Below are 22,127 nucleotides of genomic sequence, written 5' to 3' on the forward strand. Positions count from 1 at the left end.
AATTTAATTCCCCTGGCTTACTTGAGAATCTAAGCAACAAGGCATTCCTCTGTACTATATGGACTAATTATGGAGGAAGTACAGTGATGCTACATTACCTCAGGGTTAGAAGCGAAAAAATAGCACCTAAATTGTCCTTAAACTTTTGTTCTACTGCTCCCAAAATTCTGAATAAATGGTTTTGTGTCTGATAGAGGAATACACATAATCCAGCAAAGTTTCAGAATCACTGAGCTAAGACTAAAGCAAAAACAACAAGAAAGATAATACACAAATGTCTGGCCGTTCAAACCATTCCACGTTTTACTTATTAAACAAATATTTAATGAGCACCTACTAGGTTCCAGGCCCCACGGATACAGAGGAGAAAATGAAATGTCACCACCCTCACGAAGCTTACCTAATATAATATCAGGAAGGAAAGAAAGTGGGACGAAGGAATAGGGAATGATGGAGGTAGTGAGGGAAGACCTCTCCAAGGAGGTAACATTTGAGCAGAATACACATTGCCTTTCATTCCTAATATATATGAAGTGATTGGAGACTCTCATTTTACGGGGCAAGGGTATGGTGAACAAGCCCAGCCTCCATGGACTGATCTGGGAGAGTGGATTTTAGTAACATGATCTGACGCAGCGATCCTCTCTGCATGGAAGAGAAGGAACCGCTTTGCAAGGAAAAGGAGAGTTATTGCTACAGGAGTCTCCCTCTAAAATTTTAGCACTTTAAATTCCCCTATTATAAGAGGGGAACCAGCCAAACCCAACCGGACTGTCAGCTGGTTGCACCTTTTTTCTTCCGCTTGCTGTCATTTTTAGAACTCTGCCAGCCAACGGCTCAAAAAGCCGATTCTGATCACCAGCGACTAGACTGCCACAGAATCTGCCAGCACCGCACCAGAAGCTTGCACCTACGGAAACAAACATACCTGCCCGCCCTCCTACCCTGCCCCACCCCATGTAAGGTGGTTTTGTGACAGGAAACATGATACTTGAGGAAATGGGGCCAAAATAGATACCCTAAGCTGACTCACTTTATAAACAAAAAGTTAATTCAGGTGAGAGTCTCTGATCTGTCCTTAAAACGAGAGTGTTAAACACAAAAAAATGCCAAGACTTGGGGCTGAGATCACATCTATCTGACACTGAAAAAAAAGGAAGAAGACAGCACAAGCAGACACACTGAAGAGCTCTGTGCCTGCAGTGAACACTAATTGGTGCAGAGCTAAGAGTCATGGAAAATTCCACAGACCCAGGACTTCCCCAATCCCAGCAGGCAAGAGAGGCTGACCGTAAAAACAGTCGTTCATCCTTTCGTAAGAGACTGAAATAACTGGCCAGTGCTTACAAGTACTAGACAAAAAAATATGCTAGAACCCTATGCTAGTCTGTCTCCTTTCTTCATCAAAAATGTATAGAATGAAATGAAAGCACCATCTCCCAGCACTTTGTATGATGTCGTATAGCAGTGCCTCTCGATCCTGGCCGCACATTATAATCACCCAGGGAGCTTTAAAAGATACTGACGCTACACTTCACATACAATCTTTCTTTTAATTCTCCCACGATACAGTTAAGGAAACTGAGGCAGAGAGAGGCTAACTGGTTTGCCTAGGGTCACAAATCTAATTAGGTGGTAGCAGCTCCTGAACCCAGAAATCAGGTTAGACTAATGTTCCTAACTACGTTTTGTAGATAACTACAAGAGTTATCTCTGGAAATCTATTTTAACAGATAACATTTCAGAAGGCATCTACTTAACTAAATTTAATCTATCTAGAGTTAAGGAAACAAAGAATCCATCTGCCGATTATTGATGAAGTCTATCACAAAAGCTTTTGTTACCTGAGGTAAAGCAGAAATATCTCAAGTCAAAAACAAAGTCCACTTTGCCTGCTCAGATCAGGATTCAGAAACTTTTTAAAATCTAATCTTACATACTATTCTTAATGTTTCAAATCCAGCAAAACATCTCATTACAAAAACAAAACAAAACAAAAAACACCAAACACACAAAAAAAGAAAGAAAACAAACCAAAAAAAAACCCCCAACAAACCACAGTTCAAGAAAATTCCTTGGGAAAAAGCCCAGGTCAGTTCACTTGAAATTTCATGGAGGAATTTTCCCCCCTCCAACCAGCTGAGCTCTGTGCCTGCCCTTCTGACTACCGCCTGACTTAAAATTTCCCTTTAAAGCTGATAAACACGTTGGAAAACTGGAAAGAGAAAAAAATCCACTCTGAATTGATGGAAGTGGGTGGAGGAAGAGATCATATTCCAATGAATCTATTACTTCATGTGTCCAAGAAAAGAGAACTAAGTGTACCCTTCACATTTGCCCAAATTGTTCCACATGTCTCCATAACCTGAAGGCCAGCCTAATAACTTAACTAACCATCTGAAATTATTCAAACTACTGAGGCAGCTATGGTGTGGTGACATATTTCAGAGAACCGCAGGGCTGGAATGGCCCAGAGGTCAAGTCCATGTTCCTCATTTTAATGATGAAGAAACTAAGTGCCAGGGAGCTGGATACCACACTGAATCAGTTACAGAGTTGGAAGAGGAACTCACACCTCCTGAGTCCCACTCTACCAGGCTGCTTCCATAGCTTATTAAGGACAAAACAAACCAAGCAGTCCAGGAGCTCCCAACTAATTCCACAACCAGTTACCAAGACCATGCTCCATGTCAGGCTGTGAGGACACAAAGAGGAACTGGTTAAGGGGCCAACCCCCAAGGGGCTCATGAGCTTGTGAGACAAAACAAGGTTAGCAGTAGAGTAGGCTTTAAATAACATGCAGAGAATTTCATTCTACAAACACTCCCTGCTCACTTATCATGAGCTCAGGTCTTGGTTATTAGAATTCTCCAAGCACAAAATACACCCTCCGCACAGAAAAGACTATAGCCAGCTCTCTCAAATCTTGTTTTGTTTTTTTCGTTCCACGCTCAGATACGAGAACAGGGAACAAAAGGATGATAACTTCCCAGTGGCGCACAGATTAAGCGAATAACTGCTTGGCTTCCCTGTTGGAATGGGTAAGTCCAGCTAGGACTACTCTTCTGATCCACTGTCCCTCCAGTGAGAGCCATAATAGGAGTGACCTCTATTAGTGGGTTCATGAAGAAACAGCAGAGATGCAGGAGAGCGACCTGCCTTATCCCCACAGAGATGACCCCTGTCATATCCCCTCATCACAATCAAATGACACAAATTCTTTCAAGGGCAGCAATGTTATTAGGCACTACTAGAAAATATGGCCTTCATCAATGAATGAACGGATGAATAAAGAGACTGTAGCATACACACACACACACACACACACACAATGGGTTATTATTCAGACATAAAAAAAGAATGATGGGAATGCAAGCTGGTGCAGCCACTCTGGAAAAACAGTGTGGAGGTTCCTCAAAAAACTAAAAATAGACCTACCCTATGACCCAGCAATTGCACTACTAGGCATTTATCCACGGGATACAGGTGTGCTGTTTCGAAGGGACACATGCACCCCCATGGTTATAGCAGCACTCAACAATAGCCAAAGTATGGAAAGAGCCCAAATGTCCATCAAGAAATGAATGGATAAAGAAGATGTGGTATATATATATACAATGGAGTATTACTTGGCAGTCAAAAAAGAATGAAATCTTGCCATTTGCAACTACGTGGATGGAACTGGAAGGTATTATGCTAAGTGAAATTAGTCAGAGAAAGACAAAATCATAGGACTTCACTCATATGAGGACTTTAAGAGACAAAACCGATGAACATAAGGGAAGGGAAACAAAAATAATATAAAAACAGGGAGGGGGACAAAACAGAAGAGACTCATAAATATGGAGAACAAACTGAGAGTTACTGGAGGGGTTGTGGGAGGGGGGATGGGCTAAATGGGTAAGGGGCACTAAGGAATCTATTCCTGAAATCATTGTTGCACTATATGCCAATTAATTTGGATGTAAATTTTAAAAACTAAAAACTAAAAATAAATAAATAAATAAATAAATAAATAAATAAATAAATAAATAAATAAAATCTTTAAAAAAGAGAGAGAAAAAAAAGAATGAGATCTTGTCAGTTGTGACAACATGAATGGAACTCAAGGGCATTATGCTAGGTAAAATAAGACAGAGAAAGTTAAATACTGTATGACCTCTCTTATATGTGGAAAAATATATATAACATATATATATATATATATATATATTTATTTATGATATGTAAATAAAACAAATTTTTATATAGGTATATATATAAAACCAGATGGGTGGTTGCCAGAGGTGGGATGTAGGGGATGGGAGAGATGGGTGAACTGTGTTTTGCTTTATTTAAATAATTTGAATTTAAATATTATTACTATAGAGAGAAAAACAAAGAAAATAGGAGATTCAGCATTAGGCAAGACTGGCTTTCAATTCCAGCTACACCAAATATTAGCGGAGTGACTCCAGGCAATGACCTTACACTGAGCCTGTTTTCGCTTTTGTAAAATGAAGATAATAATCTCTGCATCAAGATGTTAATGTATGAAAGTGCTCTGTGTAGTAGCTGACACCTAGACGTTCAATAAATACTCGTTATTCCTTCGTTTTCTCTGTGAGACAGCTACAGAATGAATAAAAGCCAGTTGCTTTATGAAGGAGTTTCTCATGTAACAGTGAGTCATTGTCGCCTCCACCTCCTCTCTGCCCCCAGCCCTCTGTGGTAGGCAGAATTCTAAGATATTCCCCCAAGATTCCCGTCCCCTAGTGTACACGCTTGTCTAAACCCAGGATGGTAGGTATGATGGGACAGCCGCTCCTAAGATTAGACTGTGTTAAATGGTACTGCTGGCTTTAAGAGAAATTATCCTGAGTGGACCTGACCTAATCAGGCGAGTTTTAAAACGGATGGGACTCTCCCTGATGAAAGACATTTGAAGGGTGTGCATCACTTATGAATTTATTGCCGATCATCTCTGAACACACCCTTTAATATGTGCTCTATAATAAGCAACTGAATTCCTCTCTCTCCTTTACAGTGAACAAGACGTTAAGCTTTCTCAGGAGAGGGGGCTAGAGGGACATTGCAGGTGTGGGCTGGAAGTTGGAGTGGGTATGAGAATATTCCGTGGAACCTGTACTGATTCAGGCCTGGAACACAGTCGCTCTTTGATCTGATAGCATCAGCCTGGAAATAACCTGTCTGCTGTTCCCCTGACAAGGAAACCAGAGCCCTTGCATGGCCTACATGCTTTGAAGGTCTCCTGCTCACACGGATGCAGGGAATCCCACCCAGGCCATGAACTGCCCACTCTCCAGCCTATACTCCAGAGGGTGGGTGGCCTACTGCTTGCTCACCAACTCCAGCCTGGCCAAACCAATGAACTTCTCTGCTGTCAGGTGGGCTGAGCCATACTTTCTCCAATGAGGTCTGATTCCCTTCCAAGTCTGTCCTTCCTTGGGTACTCTCCCTCAGCCCTAAGGTACCATACAGAGTTTCCTTATTTATATCTTATACTTACTCTGTTGTTGTAATTAACAGTAATTATGTTAAACTTCCCCTGTTTAACCTACTGTGTGGCTTCTATCTCCTCACTGGACCCAGATCATTACAGGGTGAGAAGGATTTGACACAAAGGAGATCCTCTCGTGCTGGCTTTGAAGACGCAAAGGGCTACTTGACAAAGAATGTGGCCTCTAGGGGCCAAGAGCAGTCACCAACTAATAGTCAGCAAGGAAAAGGGACCTCAATCTGACAACCAATTCAAAGGAACTGAATTCTGCCACAGCCATAGGAGCTTGCAAAAGGGCCCCAAGCTCCAGATGAGAAGGCACAAACTTATTTCCATTAACCTTATCCCAATGGTATCTCTACTAGGGTCCTTTCACTACCATGGGAATATGCCCTATTTTTGCCAACTCTACACTTGAAGTATCATTTCTTTTCTCCATACTTTCTATACCCGGACTTCCAGTTCAAAGTCTGTAATAATCTCTTTATCTCCCAAATTATAAAGGAAAAGATTATATAGTCAGAGTTAAGAAAAATATGCTTTTTTCATATAGCAGATGATAATAAGGTGGGCCGGGTGCCTAGATTTTCCTCCCACTATAAACAGTCAAGATATCCAACTATTTGTGTGTGTGTGTGTGTGTGTGTGTGTTTTAACATTTATTTATTTTTGAGAGACAGAAAGAGACAAGAGCACAAGCGGAGGAGGAGCAGAGAGACCATGAGACACAGAATCCAAAGAAGGCTCCAGGCTCTGCACTGGCAGCACCAAGCCCAACGCAGGGCTTGAACCCACGAACCGTGAGATCATTACCCAAACTGAAGTCAGACGCTTAACATACTGGGCCACCCAGGTGCCCCTATATCCAACTATTTCTAACATATCCATGATAGACATGTAAGCAGTTCTCAGGCCAAAAAAACTAAGCGAAGGCAAGTACCAGAGGGGAAAATGAAGTGATTACAGGTTGCTTTCCACACCTTGAGGGCAACAGACTAAACCAGATGAACTTGAGCTTTTATTTTCACACCTCCCAGGGCATGGGAAACAGTAGACAAAGCCCAAGCCCACTTAAGGTAGAGAATCTAATACATGCTCAAGGGCTCTATCTCAAGGTAAGGATATATCAGACAGAACCCCTGAAGAAGAATGCTAGGAAAATCAACTGTCTCAAATATAACCATCAAGAAGGAAGGAGAAAAACTGCCACTGCAAATGAGCCTTAATGAAGGTGTGTAACTCAAATTCGTATTATATTGTTTAAAAAAAAAAACCCCACATAACAAGAATTTTACTTAATTTGATCCCACAGTGGTGATGGCCTTTGGCACTTGGCAGAAGTGATATAAATCCTTTCTGCAGAAGCCCACTCTCATAGCAAGTGCCTCAAAGACATCATACGGGAAATGAATAGATGGCAGTCAAATATAATTAAATGCATATGGCACATGAGTGAGAGGGACCAAAGTTACAGCAGAGAGTTGACACAGATCCGCAAGGACATCATATATGGGAATGATCAGATGTGGACTATAAATAAACTGTCTACTATGTTTCAAGAAAGAAGTCTGAATATGTGCAGGGAGAAATGAGGAAGGGAGGAAGGAAAAGCAAAACTTGTAAAAGCAGCAAAACAAACACCTACAGAAATGAAAAATAGAATACCTGAAAATAAAAAAGTCAGTTGGTGCAATTCTGGTCTGGTACAGCAGAGTAACTTGTATCACACTCATCCTACAGAAAGTGATTATAAACCCTGAATAAAATATGAAAAATAACCATTTGATGATACTAGAGAATGTCCAAACACAGGCAGAACCTGGAGGAGATTCAATCCTTGAAAGGAGGCCACACTAGTACCTTTATACAGCATTTCTCCTGAGAACATTGTCTAGTCCATGTGTGGAGCAAGATAAATAACTGAAGCTCAAGAAAAAGGCTGCAGTCTTACTGGCTTGGGGTATCGAAAGATGAAGTTCAGAGCTGCCAGGGCAGCTGGAAATTAAAGAAGGAAATCTCAAAAAGGAGGTGCCAAAAAGGGGAGCCCCGAAGTCTGTGTATAAATTTCCCTTAACCCCTTAGCAGATCCCTGAACCGTGTATGTTCTGGGAAAAGGGCTGTGGAAAACACCTGGAAGTCTGAAAGGATGTTGGGGAAATTTCAGCTGCTGCCTACCACAGGAGAGAGAGGGTTCGGAATCTGAAGTTAGAACACTCAGATTTTCCACTGAAATTCCAGAACCAAAAGGGCCACACTTTAATGGAGAATTCATTCTAATCTAAAGGCAAAACTGACATAGATCTGCCCCAACAAAGTATAAAACCAACCATTCACAAGTTTAAAGTGATCAATTAATAATTTCACTGTTTTTTACAACAAAATTTAACCTCTCTCAGAGAAACAAAGTAGAATCCAGAGTCTCTGTCATCTACAATATCCCATATTTAGTAAAAAACAGTCATGCAAAAACATAAGAAATCTAATCAGCAGTCAAGAACAAAGGGATCAACAGAAGCTGATTCCAAAATGATACAGATGTTGTAGTTAAAAGACAATGACTTTACAGCAGTTATCATAAATGTGTTTAAGGACTTAAAAGCAAATTTGGCTATAAAGAATGAACAGATTGGGAATGTCAGAAAATAAAAAAAAAAATCAAACAAACATAGGTACAACTGGAGTGTCAGAAGAAAAAGAACACAGTAGAAAAAAATAGAAGAAATACAGGCAGAAAATTTCTCAATTTGATGGAAAACATTAACTTAACTTACAGATTCATATAGCTTAGCAAACTTCAATCAGAATAAATTCAAAGAAAACTACACCTACACACATCATATTCAACCTGCTGAAAACCAAAGATAAAGAGAAAATCTTGATAACATCCAAAGGAAAAAGAACGTATAAAGAGGAATAATTATTCAAATTATAGCTGACTTCTCAGCAGAAATAATGGAGGTCAGAAGACAATAGAAAAGCATCTTTATTTTTTTCAACGTTTATTTATTTTTGGGACAGAGAGAAACAGAGCATGAACGGGGGAGGGGCAGAGAGAGAGGGAGACACAGAATGGGAAACAGGCTCCAGGCTCTGAGCCATCAGCCCAGAGCCTGACGCGGGGCTCGAACTCACGGACCACGAGATCGTGACCTGGCTGAAGTCGGACGCTTAACTGACTGCGCCACCCAGGCGCCCCAAGAAAAGCATCTTTAAAGTCAGCTAAAAGAAAAGAAAAATCCTGTCAATTCAGAATTCTATATCTAGAAAAACTATCCTTCAAAAAATGAACATGAAATAAAGATATTTCCAGGTAAATGAAAGATTAGTAAACATGTATCAGCATACCTGTCCTACAACAAATACTACAGGAAATTCTTCAGACTAAAGGGATATCAGATAGAAACTCAAATCTACAGGGGCGCCTGGGTGGCTCAGTCAGTCAACTGAGTGTCTGACTTTGCCTTGGGTCATGCTCTTGCAGTTCATGAGTTTGAGCCCCGCATCAGGTTCTGCACTGACAGTGAAGAGCCTGCTTGGGATTCTCTCTCTCTGCCCCTCCCCCACTCATGCTTCCTCTCTCAAAATAAACTTTTTTAAAAAAGAAACTCAAATGTACAAAAATAAGGAACTCTAAAAGGCAAAGGCAGTCAGAATGGATAAAAAATAAGACTGAGCTATATCTGCCTGCAAAAAGGCACTTTCTGAATATAAAGACAGATATAATGCACAAGAAAGGTGGTACGATTATCAGTATCAGATAAAGTAAAAATCAAGTCAAGGAGTATCACCAAGGATAAAAAGGGATACCTTATAATGATAAAATGTCAATTTACTGAGAAGACATCATCATAAATGTGTATGCTCCTAATAACTGAGCTTCAAAACATGTAAGACAAAAGTATAAAGAATTAAAAAGAGAAATAGAAAAATCTACCATAGCTGATGACTTTAACACCCTCTTTCAGGAATTAATAATAGTGACAAAAAAACCCAATAAAGCTATAGAAGATTTGAACTACCTTGACCTGATGTTTATAAAACACACCACACTTAACTTCAAAATATACACTTTTGAAGTGCACATGATATGATTATAATGATAAACTCTTCTGCTGGGTCATAAAACAAACCCAATTGCAAAAGATTTGGAATCTTACAAAGCATATCTTCTTTTTTTTAATGTTTATTTATTTTTGAGAGAGAGAGAGAGAGAGAGAAAATGAATGAGTGGGGGAGGGGCAAAGAGAGAGGCAGACAGAGTCTGAAGCAGGCTCCAGGCTCTGAGCTGTCAGCACAGAGCCAGATGTGGGGCTCAAACCCATGAACAGAGAGATCATGACCTGAGCTGAAGTCAGGCACTCAACCCATTGAGACACCCAGGCACCCCCCAGAGTATATCTTCTGATAAGATATCTAGAAAAGTGCCAAATAGTTGGGATGAGCACTGGGTGTTGTATGGAAACCAATTTGACAATAAATTTCATATTAAAAAAAAAAAGAAAGAAAGTGCCAAATATTTAAAAATTAATGAAAAATACAGTGTCACCAAAATTTGTAGGCTGTGGCTAAAGTAATGCTTAGAGGGAATTCTACTGAATTAACTGCACACATTTTAAAAAGAACAAAGGTTTAAAATCATTTAAGTGTCCACTTAGCACTATCAACAACAGCCAAAGTATGGGAAGGGCCCAAATGTCCATCCCCAGATGGATGGATAAAGAAGATGTGGTAGATACATACAATGCAGTATTACTGGGCAACCAAAAAAAAAATGAAACCTTGCCATTTACAACAACATGGATGGAACTAGGCAGCATTATGCTGAGCGAAATCAGTCAGTCAGAGAAAGACAAATATCATATGACTTCACTCATATGTGGAATTTAAGATACCAAACAGATGAACATAAAGGAAGAGAAGCAAAAATAATATAAAAACAGGGAGGGGGACAAAACATAAGAGACTCTTAAATACAGAGAACTGAGGGTTGCAGGTGGAGGGATGGACTAAATGAGGAAGGGGCATTAAGGAAGACACTTGTTGGGATGAACCACTGGAAATACCCCTGAAATCACTGTTGCACTATATGCTAACTAACTTGATGTAAATTAAAAAAAAAAAAAAAAAAAAGAAGTTAAAAAAAGAGCAAATTAAACCCAAATTCAGGAGAAGTAAGGAAATAAATAAAAGAAAACCTAAGTACATGGAAAAATACACCATGTTAAAGATTAGAAGACTTGGTACTATTAAAATGTCAGTTCTCTCCAAATTGATCTATAGATTAAACACAACACCAACTAAAATCAACAGGCTTTTTTTGGTAGAAACTGACTAGACTATTCTAAAATCTATATGGCTATTTTAGAATAGCCAAATAATCTTAAAGAAAAAACATTAAGGACTTCAACTTTTTGATTTTAATGTAAAAATAAATATTCAAGAGAATGTGGTATTGTGATAAGGCTAGACAAAGAGATCAACCAACAGATCATCTGGAAGTAGGCTCACACATATATGGTCAAATCATTTTGAACAAAGATGCCAAAGCAGTTTAAAGGAGAAAGGAAAATCTTTCCAACCAATGATGCAGCAACAACGGAGTACCTGTACTATGAAAACAAACTGGCAATAAAAATAAATAAATACAAAATAAAAAGCCCAGGGCACCTGGGTGGCTCAATCAGTTAAGCGTCCAACTTTGGCTCAGGTCACGATCTCACAGTTTGTGGATTCGAGCCCCATGTCAGGCTCTGTTCTAACAGCTCAGAGCCTGAAGCCTGCTTCAGATTCGGTGTCTCCTTCGCTCTCTGCCCCTCCCCCACTCATGCTCTGTCTCTCTGTGTCTGTCAAAAATAAATAAAACATTAAAAAAAATTTTTTAAAAATTAAAAAATCTGCGCCTGGATGGCTCAGTCAGTTAAGCATTCCACTTCAGCTCAGGTCATGATCTCGGGATTTGGGAGTTCGCGCCCTAAGTCAGGCTCTGTGCTGACAGCTCGGAGCCTGGAGCCTGCTTCAGATTCTGTGTCTCCCTCTCTGTCTGCCCCTCTCCTGCTCATATTTTCTCTCTCTTTCTTTCAAAAATAAAAAAAAACTTGCAATTTTTAAAAAACTCTATGTATCTATAAAGTCAAATACAACCTTCCCAAATCACACACCCTCCTAGGACCTGTTTCATCTGATCTCATCTTTGGAGATGACAGAGACAGACAGTCCACCTATAAAAAAAGCTCCTGAAGGAGCTTCAAAAGCTAGAGGTGAAGACAGAGACTAACAGCCAGCTAACAGAAGGCCAAATAAAACACGTGCTTCCTCTGGCCAAAAATGGGACAATTTGAACATCAACAAAGATTAATTATACTGGGTTGAAATACATCAAATATGTTTAAATGTATCAGATCATAATGATACCAACACAAAACAAAACTTATTGTTCATCCTCAGAAGATGCTAGGGAACACAATTCATTATTTTGCAAATGGGTAAGTAAAGAGAAAACCAGACATATAACCTAGCTTTCCTTTATGAGCAGTTTTTAGCTATCTGGATAATGAAACAGTTGAGTAAGTAAATATTTATGGATGTATTCTAGCTAATGAATAAATAGATTACAGAAACAGAATATTGCCAATGATTCCAACAACACAAAGAAAACTGAGACGTTATGTACCCCCTGATGAAAGCATCAACACCATTTACGAAATAGACTTATCAAAAATTGAACCTGAATGTGATCTAGCCCCTAGATACGACCACCAACTTATAGGAAATACAGAAGAAAGAAGAATATGTTAAACAATACTACAGGTATGCAATTAACAAGGACCATTCTCTGGAGAACTATGGGACAAACAACCCAGTTTTTTCCTATTAAAACGTGCAAGAAAAAAGAAAGAGAAATGGAGAAGAAACTGACACAGACTTGACAGGCACATCTACCAGTTACAATGTGTGGTCTTTACAAGCATCTTCATTCAAACAAAATGTAAAATAACTAATGAGACAACTAGGGAAATTTAAATATATGTGATGATATAAAGGAATTAACTTTTTCTGTGTGATAATAATAGTATTGTAGTTATTACATGAAAAAAGAATGATTATCCTTTAGACATATATACTGAAATATATATATGTCTGGAATTTGCTTCAAAATAATCTGGGGTGGAGAGGGGAAGTGTGTGGGGATGAAACAAGATTGGCTGTGAGTGGATAATTTTTGAAGGTGAGTGACAGGTGGGTAGACAAATGAAGATGCATTGTTCTATGCCCTTAATTTTTGTAAAGAGCATACAGTACATTTTAAAAGTTCAAGACCATGTATATATACGTTATATATATATATATATATATTATATATAAGGTATATACATATAAAGTATATACATAATATATAAAAAGTACATATACAGTATATATAAAGCATATATAAAGTATATATACAGTATATATACATACAGTACATATACAGTATATATACATACAGTGTATATACAGTATATATAAAGTATATATACATACAGTATATATATAAAGTATATACATGTATATAAAGTATATACGTACATAAAGTTCAAGACTATATATATATATATGTACATATATATATATATACACACACACATATATATACATATATACACACACACATATATAGCACATCCCAGAAACTGACCAGCTTGTGGCTACTTGGTTGGAAACCAAAGTGGAACACTTTGGGAGGTGATCACATCTTGTACTCAAACTGGCTCTAGAGCCAGGACCAAAGCAAGGCTATGCTCAGCTGTGGATGTGCACATCCCTGGACAGGCTGGGCAAAGCTCCTGTAGGCTGTGTAGGTCCTTGTGCAATGGGCAGTATTAGGCGGCTGGGGGAGTGAGTGAGGGGGACTCGTCTGAAGTCACAGAATAGGGGCTTGTGGGAATAAGCAGATGAAGGAACTACTTTGGTAAGCGACTGGGGTCTCTCTGGCTCTTTATTTGTTTACTGTCTCCCCTCATTAAAGAGGGCAGGGGGATATGTCTGTCTTGTTTCTTCACTGCTATACATCCAGTGCTTGGCACACAGTAGGCTCTAAATAAACATGCTGAGGGGGCGCCTGGGTGGCTCAGTCAGTTAAGCATCCTACTTCAGCTCAGGTCATGATCTCACGGCTTGTGAGTTCGAGCCCCGCATCAGGCAGTGTGTGCCAACAGCTCAGAGCCTGCAGCCTGCTTCGGATTCTGTCTCCCTCTCTCTCTGCCCCTCCCCTCCTCACGCTCTGTTTCTCTCTCTCTCAAAAACAAACAAATATTGAAAATAATAAAAATAAAATAAAACTCACATAACCATACTACCACATAAACAGGCCACATACTATTCATCCTAAAAAAAAACAAGGACTCCTGCCTTTTGGTCACTATTTCTTTTTGTGTATCACTCTGCGGGTGAGATGTACAATTAGTCAAGTGCTAAAGATATAGCATTTTTCCAAGAAGCAATTGTATCTTCATAATACAGTACTGAATTTCTAATTTACCCTGAAGATGTTAAGTTTTGTGATTCCAGGGAAGCTACATGCATAATTCAACATTAAAAACTAACCTAAGACCAAGAGAAAGTATGGAACAGTAACTAACAGGATTGTATGCTTAAGGAACAAAAGTGACCTTGTGCCTCAAAGAGGGAACCAGATGTATAACATTCAGACATTCCTCTGGTCAACTGTTAACACAAACTGGTTGTACTGGCAGAGATCCTGATTTTTCAGAGCTCAAACAAGTCACGCCCCACGAATCTAACCTTAAACCATAAACAAACTGGAAAGAGAAAAAAAGTGCCATAAACCGAAGGCAATGTAGAAGTCCATGAACGTATTTCAAAAATGTGACTTTGCTTAGGAAATCCAGTTTGGGTGTCTCTTATTTCAAGAGGTAGTTTCAAAAACATATACAGTGAAGTTGTCTTTAAATTTCAAATTTATTACAGAATCCTGTCCCTTTGTGGAATAAAGTATTTGGGATTTGAATTCAAGTTATTCACCCATGTTCCAGGCAGCTATTTTGCTAAGTAGGATATATGATGATCGGGTTTCAAAGAAACAAAAGAAAAAAACCAATTTCATAAAGTCTACGCTAGACAGCTCATTTCCCCATACAATGGCCTCCTTTCTGGACATTTCTAACATTTAATGTTAGAACACTGTGTGCTATGTTTAATACACTGATGACAGAACTAATCCACTGTCAACAGAGAAGTCACCCATATGTTTGGGACAAAGGAAAAAATCTGGACAGCAAGAGGTAAAGGCTCACAGATACTTCTCATCTGAGTCACTAAGACTCCAAAGATGTATAATTTCCAACCAAGTCCAGTTATTCATTTTACACTTGAAAATGAAAAGAAGAGGCATGGAAATGATTGGAAAGGCTTCTTGTTTGTTTTAAACAAAATATTATGAGAGGTACCTGGGTGGCCCAGTCAGTTAAGCGCTCACCTTGGGCTCAGAGTTCAAGCCTGGCACTGGGCTCTCTATCAGCATAGAGCCCACTTCAGATCCCCTGCCCCTCACCTCTCTCTGCCCCTCCCCCACTCATGCTCGCTCTCTTAAAAATAAGCATTAAAAAAAAGAAAACATTATATGAAAATTAAGCAAGTTTCACACACGACGGAGGACCAGAAAGTTATAAAACATTTCTGCCCCATCTTCTTAATCCCCAGTCTTTCTTCTGTGCAGTAATTTTCTCATTTTTAAAACCCTACTACCAAACTTGTGGCTCAAGTAGCAGAGATCTTCAAAGGAAGAAAAAACAAAGGCCTTTTGACCACTCCTTGGCTCCTGGACTGAAAAACAGCTCCCTTGTTGAGATTGCGTTAGGAGATTCAGTGGTATAGACTGAAACTCAATCACCCTTACAAAAATGAGAAATTCTGATGACGTATGTACTTCTTCACTCTTTAAAGCTAAAAACAGCTGGTATAAGAATTCTCCATTCTTTCATTCTGGAAACTGAGCTATAGCACCTAAAAAAGCCTTTTACCTTTTTATTTTTTTTTTGATTTTTTTTTTTTTAATTTTATTTTAGAGAGAGAGAGCACGAGCAGGGGAGAGAGGCAGAGGGAGAGAGGATCTTAAGCAGGTCCCACACTCAGTACAGAGCCTGATGTGGGGCTCAAGCTCATGATGGTGAGATCATGACCTGAGCCAAAATCAAGAGTCGAATGTTCAACCAACTGAGATCATGACCTGAACCAAAATCAAGAGTCTAATGTTCAACCAACTGAGCTACCCAGGCACCCCGAAGCCATTTACCATTTTAACTAGAAAAATACAGACTAAACATGCCAACTGTTGAAAGCCTCATCGACTACGCCCTAAGGTTGAGGCAGTCAAACAATACCATCATCATTTAGCAAATGAGCTTTAAACGCTTCAAGTTGCACTCCAACAAGTGACTGAATGGCCCCATAGCTAAAATTCATGGTAATGACTTGTTGTCAGGAGCAAATTTTGATCTATGCCAACAACTAGAACTGGGTCATCCCCACAAACCTCTTTGAAAAACCTTAGTGCAAAAGCCCTAGGAAATAAATGCACAGATTCAGAGTCACAAAGAACCATGGCTTTTCATCACATGATCAGAACTGCTGTTTCCTCCCTCTTGTGGGCACTAAACAGTTCCACCAACACTGACACTTCCCATATAAAGAAGTCTCGGGAAGCTACAGAGATCTCTTTAAGAAAAGATAACCTTTGGTTCTAAACTCTAAAAAGAAGTCAGTAAGAGGATGAATTTTATGGTATGTAAGATAGCTCTCAATGAAAAAAAAAAAGAAACCATACGGCCTTTGAATACATTTGAAATGGTCATTCTTTCCACAAACTGATTAATACTCAGTTTTTTTCTGGGGCTTGACTCATTCCGTACTTCAGGGAAGGGGAGAATGTAGACAAGCATTGGAAACCTCTTTACAATAGTTCAATTACAGGTCTGCCATTGCCAACACTCATGAGGATTAAGAATCCTCGTTAGCGGGGCGCCTGGGTGGCTCAGTCGGTTAAGCGTCCAATGTTGGCTCAGGTCACGATCTCATGGTTTGGGAGTTCGAGCCCCACATCGGGCTCTGTGCTGACAGCTCGGAGCCTGCAGCCTGCTTCGGATTCTGTGTCTCCTCTCTCTGCCCCTCCCCAACTTGTGCTCTATGTCTCTCAAAAAATAAACATTAAAAAAAAAAAAAAAAAAAGAATCCTCGTTGGTATTCCAAAAATATATGTTGAGGAATTAACTTACATATCTTAAAATAGCTTTCAAACAACAATTTATATAAACTATGTTACCTCTTCGACTAGGTGTTATTACCATACTTTGATACAGTATGTTAAAAAAATTATCTTAGGGGCGCCTGGGTGGCGCAGTCGGTTAAGCGTCCGACTTCAGCCAGGTCACGATCTCGCGGTCCGTGAGTTCGAGCCCTGCGTCGGGCTCTGGGCTGATGGCTCAGAGCCTGGAGCCTGTTTCCGATTCTGTGTCTCCCTCTCTCTCTGCCCCTCCCCCGTTCATGCTCTGTCTCTCTCTGTCCCAAAAATAAATAAACGTTGAAAAAAAAATTTTTTTTTAATTATCTTGATTGCAATTCTAGCTCAACTCCTGTTCATCAAATAAGTCATAATAAAGAATGGCTACTGGCTTCAGAGTGAGATATTTAAACAAAACGAGTACGCCTAAACTCCTCACAACAGTAAAGCATAAAGTAGTACAAAGGCAATTTCTGGCTAATTATAAGATTTCAGTTTGTGCCAAATAAGTTACACTTGTATTGCCAGAAGAACAAAGCATCTGTACAGTTTTTATGTAAATGTACTGAGCAGCAGCAAAGTGTGTTCTTTTCCATCTTAGGATACTATTTCTAGATGTTACATAAGGGAACAGCTCCAATGACACAAAACTGTAAAAGTTTCACAACAATCATTTTCCACAAATTTCTTTGTCTCTTTTTTTTTTTTAGTGTTTATTTATTTTTGAAGGAGAGAGAGAGAGACAGAGTGTGAGCAGGGGAGGGGCAGAGAAGGAGGAAGATACAGAATCCGAAGCAGGCTCCAGACTCTGAGCCTGCTGTCAGGACAGAGACAACGAGGGGCTGGAACCCGCGAACTGTGAGATCATGACCTGAGCCTAAGTCGGACGCTTAACTGACTGAGCCACCCAGGTGCCCCCACGAATTTATTTTTCAATCACACACATTATACATACCAAGAATAACTTCCTGTTATCTTGGGAAAAAAGCTACTCACAAGAGAAACGTACTTACAAGAGATAGCAGCAAACTGAACAGGTTACCAGCATGGTGATGATAACTCTAAAAACAAAACAAAACAAAACATCATTAGATAACCAGCAAACTAAGCAGACACTGCAGGATGGTTTAAGCCTCCATCCCAAGTTATCAAACTGGCAAGGACTGTGCACCAAGAAAAGTGATCTAAATCTGTTCAAACATCAATAGACTGTACTAGGTAGAGGTTTAAGTAATTAACATTTTTATTTAAAGGGATATGTATCCAGGCCAGAGTTTAGATGGCTAATCCCAAACCCATCTAAACTGAACACAAAAGGCTGCAGTGACAATTAGTTTTGACATCCAAGAAACTTCATTTTTGGTAGTTTTCAATGAAATGACCCTATACTTGTATTTTACTTTACAGGTTTTTTTTAAAAACATATTCATTTACTATTTATTGTGACAGAGAGAGAGAACTTGGTGAGTAGGGAAGAGAGAGTCAGAGGAAGACAGAGACAGAGAATCCCAAGCAGGCTCTGTGCTGTCAGCGCAGAGCCCAATGTGGGCCTTGATCTCACCAACCATGAGATCATGCCCTGGGCAGAAATCAAGAGTCAGACATTTAACCATATGAGCCATCCAGCCACCCCGACACTATACTTTTAAAAATATGACTTTCTAGGGGTGCCTGGGTGGCTCAGTCAGTTAAACGTCCAGCTTCAGCTCAGGTCATGATCTCCCACTTCGTGAGTTTGAGCCCCACATCAAGGTGTGTGCTGACAGCTTGGAGTCTGGAGCCTGATTCAGATTCTGGGTCTCCCTCTCTCTCTGCCCCTCCCCCACTCACACTCTTGTCTTTCTCTCCCTTCCTCAAAATAAACAAACATTAAAAAGGGGGCGCCTGGGTGGCTCAGTCGGTTAAGCCTCCGACTTCGGCTCAGGTCATGATCTCGCGGTCCGTGGGTTCGAGCCCCGCGTCAGGCTCTGTGCTGACCGCTCAGAGCCTGGAGCCTGTTTCGGATTCTTTGTCTCCCTCTCTCTCTGACCCTCCCCTGCTCACACTCTGTCTCTCTCTGTCTCAAAAATAAATAAACGTTAAAAAACAAACAAACAAACATTAAAAAAAATTATATGACTTTCTAGGGGGCACCTGGCTGGCTCAGTCGAAAGAACATGGGACTCTTAATCTCAGGGTTGTGAGTTCAAGCCCCACGTTGGGGGCAGAGATTACTAAAAATAAGTAAACTTTAAAAAATATCAGAACTGCATGGGTTCACAAAGAAAAAGAGAGGATTCTTCAAAAAAAATTTTTTTAAATAAATAAGTAAATAAGTAAACAAACTTTCTAATGTTGACCTCTCCCCATCTCCAGTCCCGTCTGAAAATAGTTAAATCTGGATCTCTGATCAGCTGAATCTCAACATTTAAACAACTGAACTCATGATATCCTCTTCCCAATTCCCTACTCCCCAGAAGAAGCTCTGTCATTTCCACCCATCCCACCCACTCCACAAATCTGTCATCTTTCTGCTCACACCTCCCCTTCACCCTCCGTCACCAAATGCTATAAGATTCAAAACTTTCTTCCTTCCCTTTCATCCTATCACAATCACTTCAGAGTCATCTTTCTAAAATACTTTTTTTTTTAATTCTTTTGACGTTTATTCATTTTTGAGAGACAGAGAGAGACAGAGCATGAGCGGGGGAGGGGCAGAGAGAGAGGGAGACACAGAATCTGAAACAGGCTCCAGGCTCTGAGCTGTCAGCTCAGAGCCCGACGTGGGGCTCGAACTCATGGACTGTGAGATCCTGACCCGAGCCGAAGTCAGAAGCTCAAATGACTGAGCTACCCAGGTGCCCCTAAAATATTCTTTTCATCACATCACTCTACAGCTGACCATCTTTCAATACTCTCCATCATCCACAGGAGTAATTTCCAAAAAGGGGGTCTCCACACCCCACAGAATAAGCAAGACTATCTTCTAGGATGCAAGAAGCAAATATCAGAACTCCCATTTATCGTATTTTTAACTCATCCTTTAGAAGTTGTGTGTGTGCATGTGTACTTTCTGTGGTTAATATTGGCACATCCATTCATTCATTCAGCAGATTTTCAATGAGAATCCAGTATGTACCAGGCTCTGGGGAAAGAGGAGTAAACAAAATGGATGACAACCCCCATTCTGGTAAAGTTTACATAATAGTGGGGGAGAAAGACAACAAACAAGGTAAACAATAAACAAGAACTATTTTTTTTCATGTTTATTTTTGAGAGAGATAGCATGAGCAGGGGAGGGGAAGAGAGAGAGAGAGAGACAGAATCTGAAGCAGGCTCCAGGCTCCAAGTTGTCAGCACAGAGCGGGGCTCGAACCCACGAACTGCGAGATCATGACCTGAGCCGAAGTCAGACACATCAAGAACTATTTATTTATGTACCATTAGTATGCCAGATGGTCAGTAAGTGCTAATGGAGAAAACTAAAGCAAGAAAGGAGAATAAGGGTATACAGGGGTTGGAGGTTGTGGTTGCAATTTTCTAATTTTTTTAAATGTTTGTTTATTTATTTCTGAAGAAGGGAGAGAGCGAGAGTGAGTGGGGGAGGGGCAGAGAGCAAGGGAGACACAGAATCCAAAGCAGGTTCCAAGCTCTGAGCTGTCAGCACAGAGGGGCTCGGACTCATGAGCCATGAGATCATGACCTGAGCCGAAATAGGATGCTTGATGACTGAGCCACCCAGGCACCCACTATGGCTGCAATTTTCAAGAGGGTAGGACCCGGCAAGTCAGTCCTGAAGGAGGTGAGGGAATGTTCCAGACAGGGGCAATAGCGAATGCAGAGGCTCTAGGGTACCAGGAGTTAAAACAGGACAGAGGCCCGAGGGGCTGAGCAGAGCCACAAGAGGCTAGTAGGAAGTGAAGTCAGGGGAGGGGAGAATATAGACAAGAATTGGAAACACCTTCAAAATAGATCAACTGTAGTTCTGCAATTTCTGACACTCAGGAGGATAAAGAGCAGTGTTTTGGTAGCTTCTAAAGGAAAAGGAAAGCTATTTGGAGGGATCTGAGAACAGGACTGACAAAATCTGATTCCGATTCTGACAGAATCTCTCCAGAGTGGAAACAACCTGGGGGGGAAGAGGCAGAGGGAAAAAGCTGAGAAACCAGTCGGGGAGGGAACTGCAATAATCCCATGGACCAGGCTGGTAGCACAGGTAGGGAGGACTGGTCAGACTCTGGATATATTTTGAAGGCACATTCTTCAAAGTAACTGATACATTATGCTTCTAATACATAAATAAGTATGCATGAGAGTTTGTGCTACAAAACTTTGCCAACTGCAGAATAAAAATGCTTGAAGGGGTGCCTGGGTGGGGCGGGGGGCTCAGTCAGTTAAACATCCGACTCTTGGTTTCAGCTCAGGTCATGATCTCGCCGTTCGTGAGATCAAGCCCCCACATCAGTCTCCTTGCTGACAGCGAGGAACCAGCCTGGGATTCTCTCTCCCTCTCTGTGTGTCCCTCCCCTGCTCGCACTCAAGTACGCTCTCTCTCAAAATAAACACAAAAACTTAAAAATGTGTGAAGATCTACACCATCAAGTCTGGCTCCTCACCTGTCATCAGTTCCCTCCACTCATCCTCACCACTCTCCACTTTCAAACAGCAACCTTTCATTCCCAAACGCAGGGGGCCTCACTGTCCCCCAAAACACGTCAGGTTTACTATTCTCCATGCCAAGCTTTTGCTCATTTTCTTCCATCCCTCTGCCTCAACCTGGAATCCCTGTATCTTCTGTCTTCCCCAAAGACCATTTCAGAGAGCTGAAAACAGCTGAGTCTCTTCTGTGTTACCTGCTTAATAGTTTCATAGCAAAAGCCCCCCCCCCCCCCCCCCCCCCCCGCTCCCCCGCCTTCAGGGGTGCCTGGCTGGCTCAGTCAGAAGAACGTGGAACTCTTGATCTCGAGGTCATGAATTCGAGCCCCATGCTGGGGGTAGAGATTACATACATACATGCATACATAAAATATCGTCTCCAAATATGCCACTTAGTTGTTGCATGCTGAAGTGTTTAGGGGTAAAGCATCATGATGACTGCAATTTACTTTCAAACAGTTCAGCAAAATTATATATGTGTGTATATACACACACATACACATATTCACAGATATAAAGCAAATTTGAATGTTACCAATTATATCTAAGTGGTGGTATCCAGCAGTCTCTCTATTCTTTTATGTTTGAAAATGTTCTGTATGTTTGAAAAAATTGGAGCTGACTGAAGTCCCTATGATCTAGCTCCAACCCCCCCACCCCACACACACACCTACTGCTAAAGGAGCCACTGTGAAAAACCGAAGCTTTTAGAGCATC

The 22,127-nt window shown here is 40.5% G+C and overlaps 1 protein-coding gene across 1 annotated transcript in view; it reads right to left on the minus strand.

Moving 5' to 3' along the window:
* Positions 1-22,127, minus strand: part of ATP6V0E1 (ATPase H+ transporting V0 subunit e1) — a 33,884-nt gene that overhangs the window by 9,410 nt on the left and 2,347 nt on the right. The window contains exon 2 of the mRNA XM_047091075.1: positions 17,789-17,836. Within this exon, the coding sequence (XP_046947031.1) occupies positions 17,789-17,836 (48 nt within the window). The remainder of the gene's footprint in view (positions 1-17,788; positions 17,837-22,127) is intronic.

The sequence above is a fragment of the Lynx rufus genome, unplaced genomic scaffold (genome assembly GCF_022079265.1).
Source record: "Lynx rufus isolate CCGP_SWC_20201006 ecotype Redwood Valley unplaced genomic scaffold, mLynRuf1.p SCAF_1, whole genome shotgun sequence".
Classification (NCBI taxonomy): domain Eukaryota; kingdom Metazoa; phylum Chordata; class Mammalia; order Carnivora; family Felidae; genus Lynx; species Lynx rufus.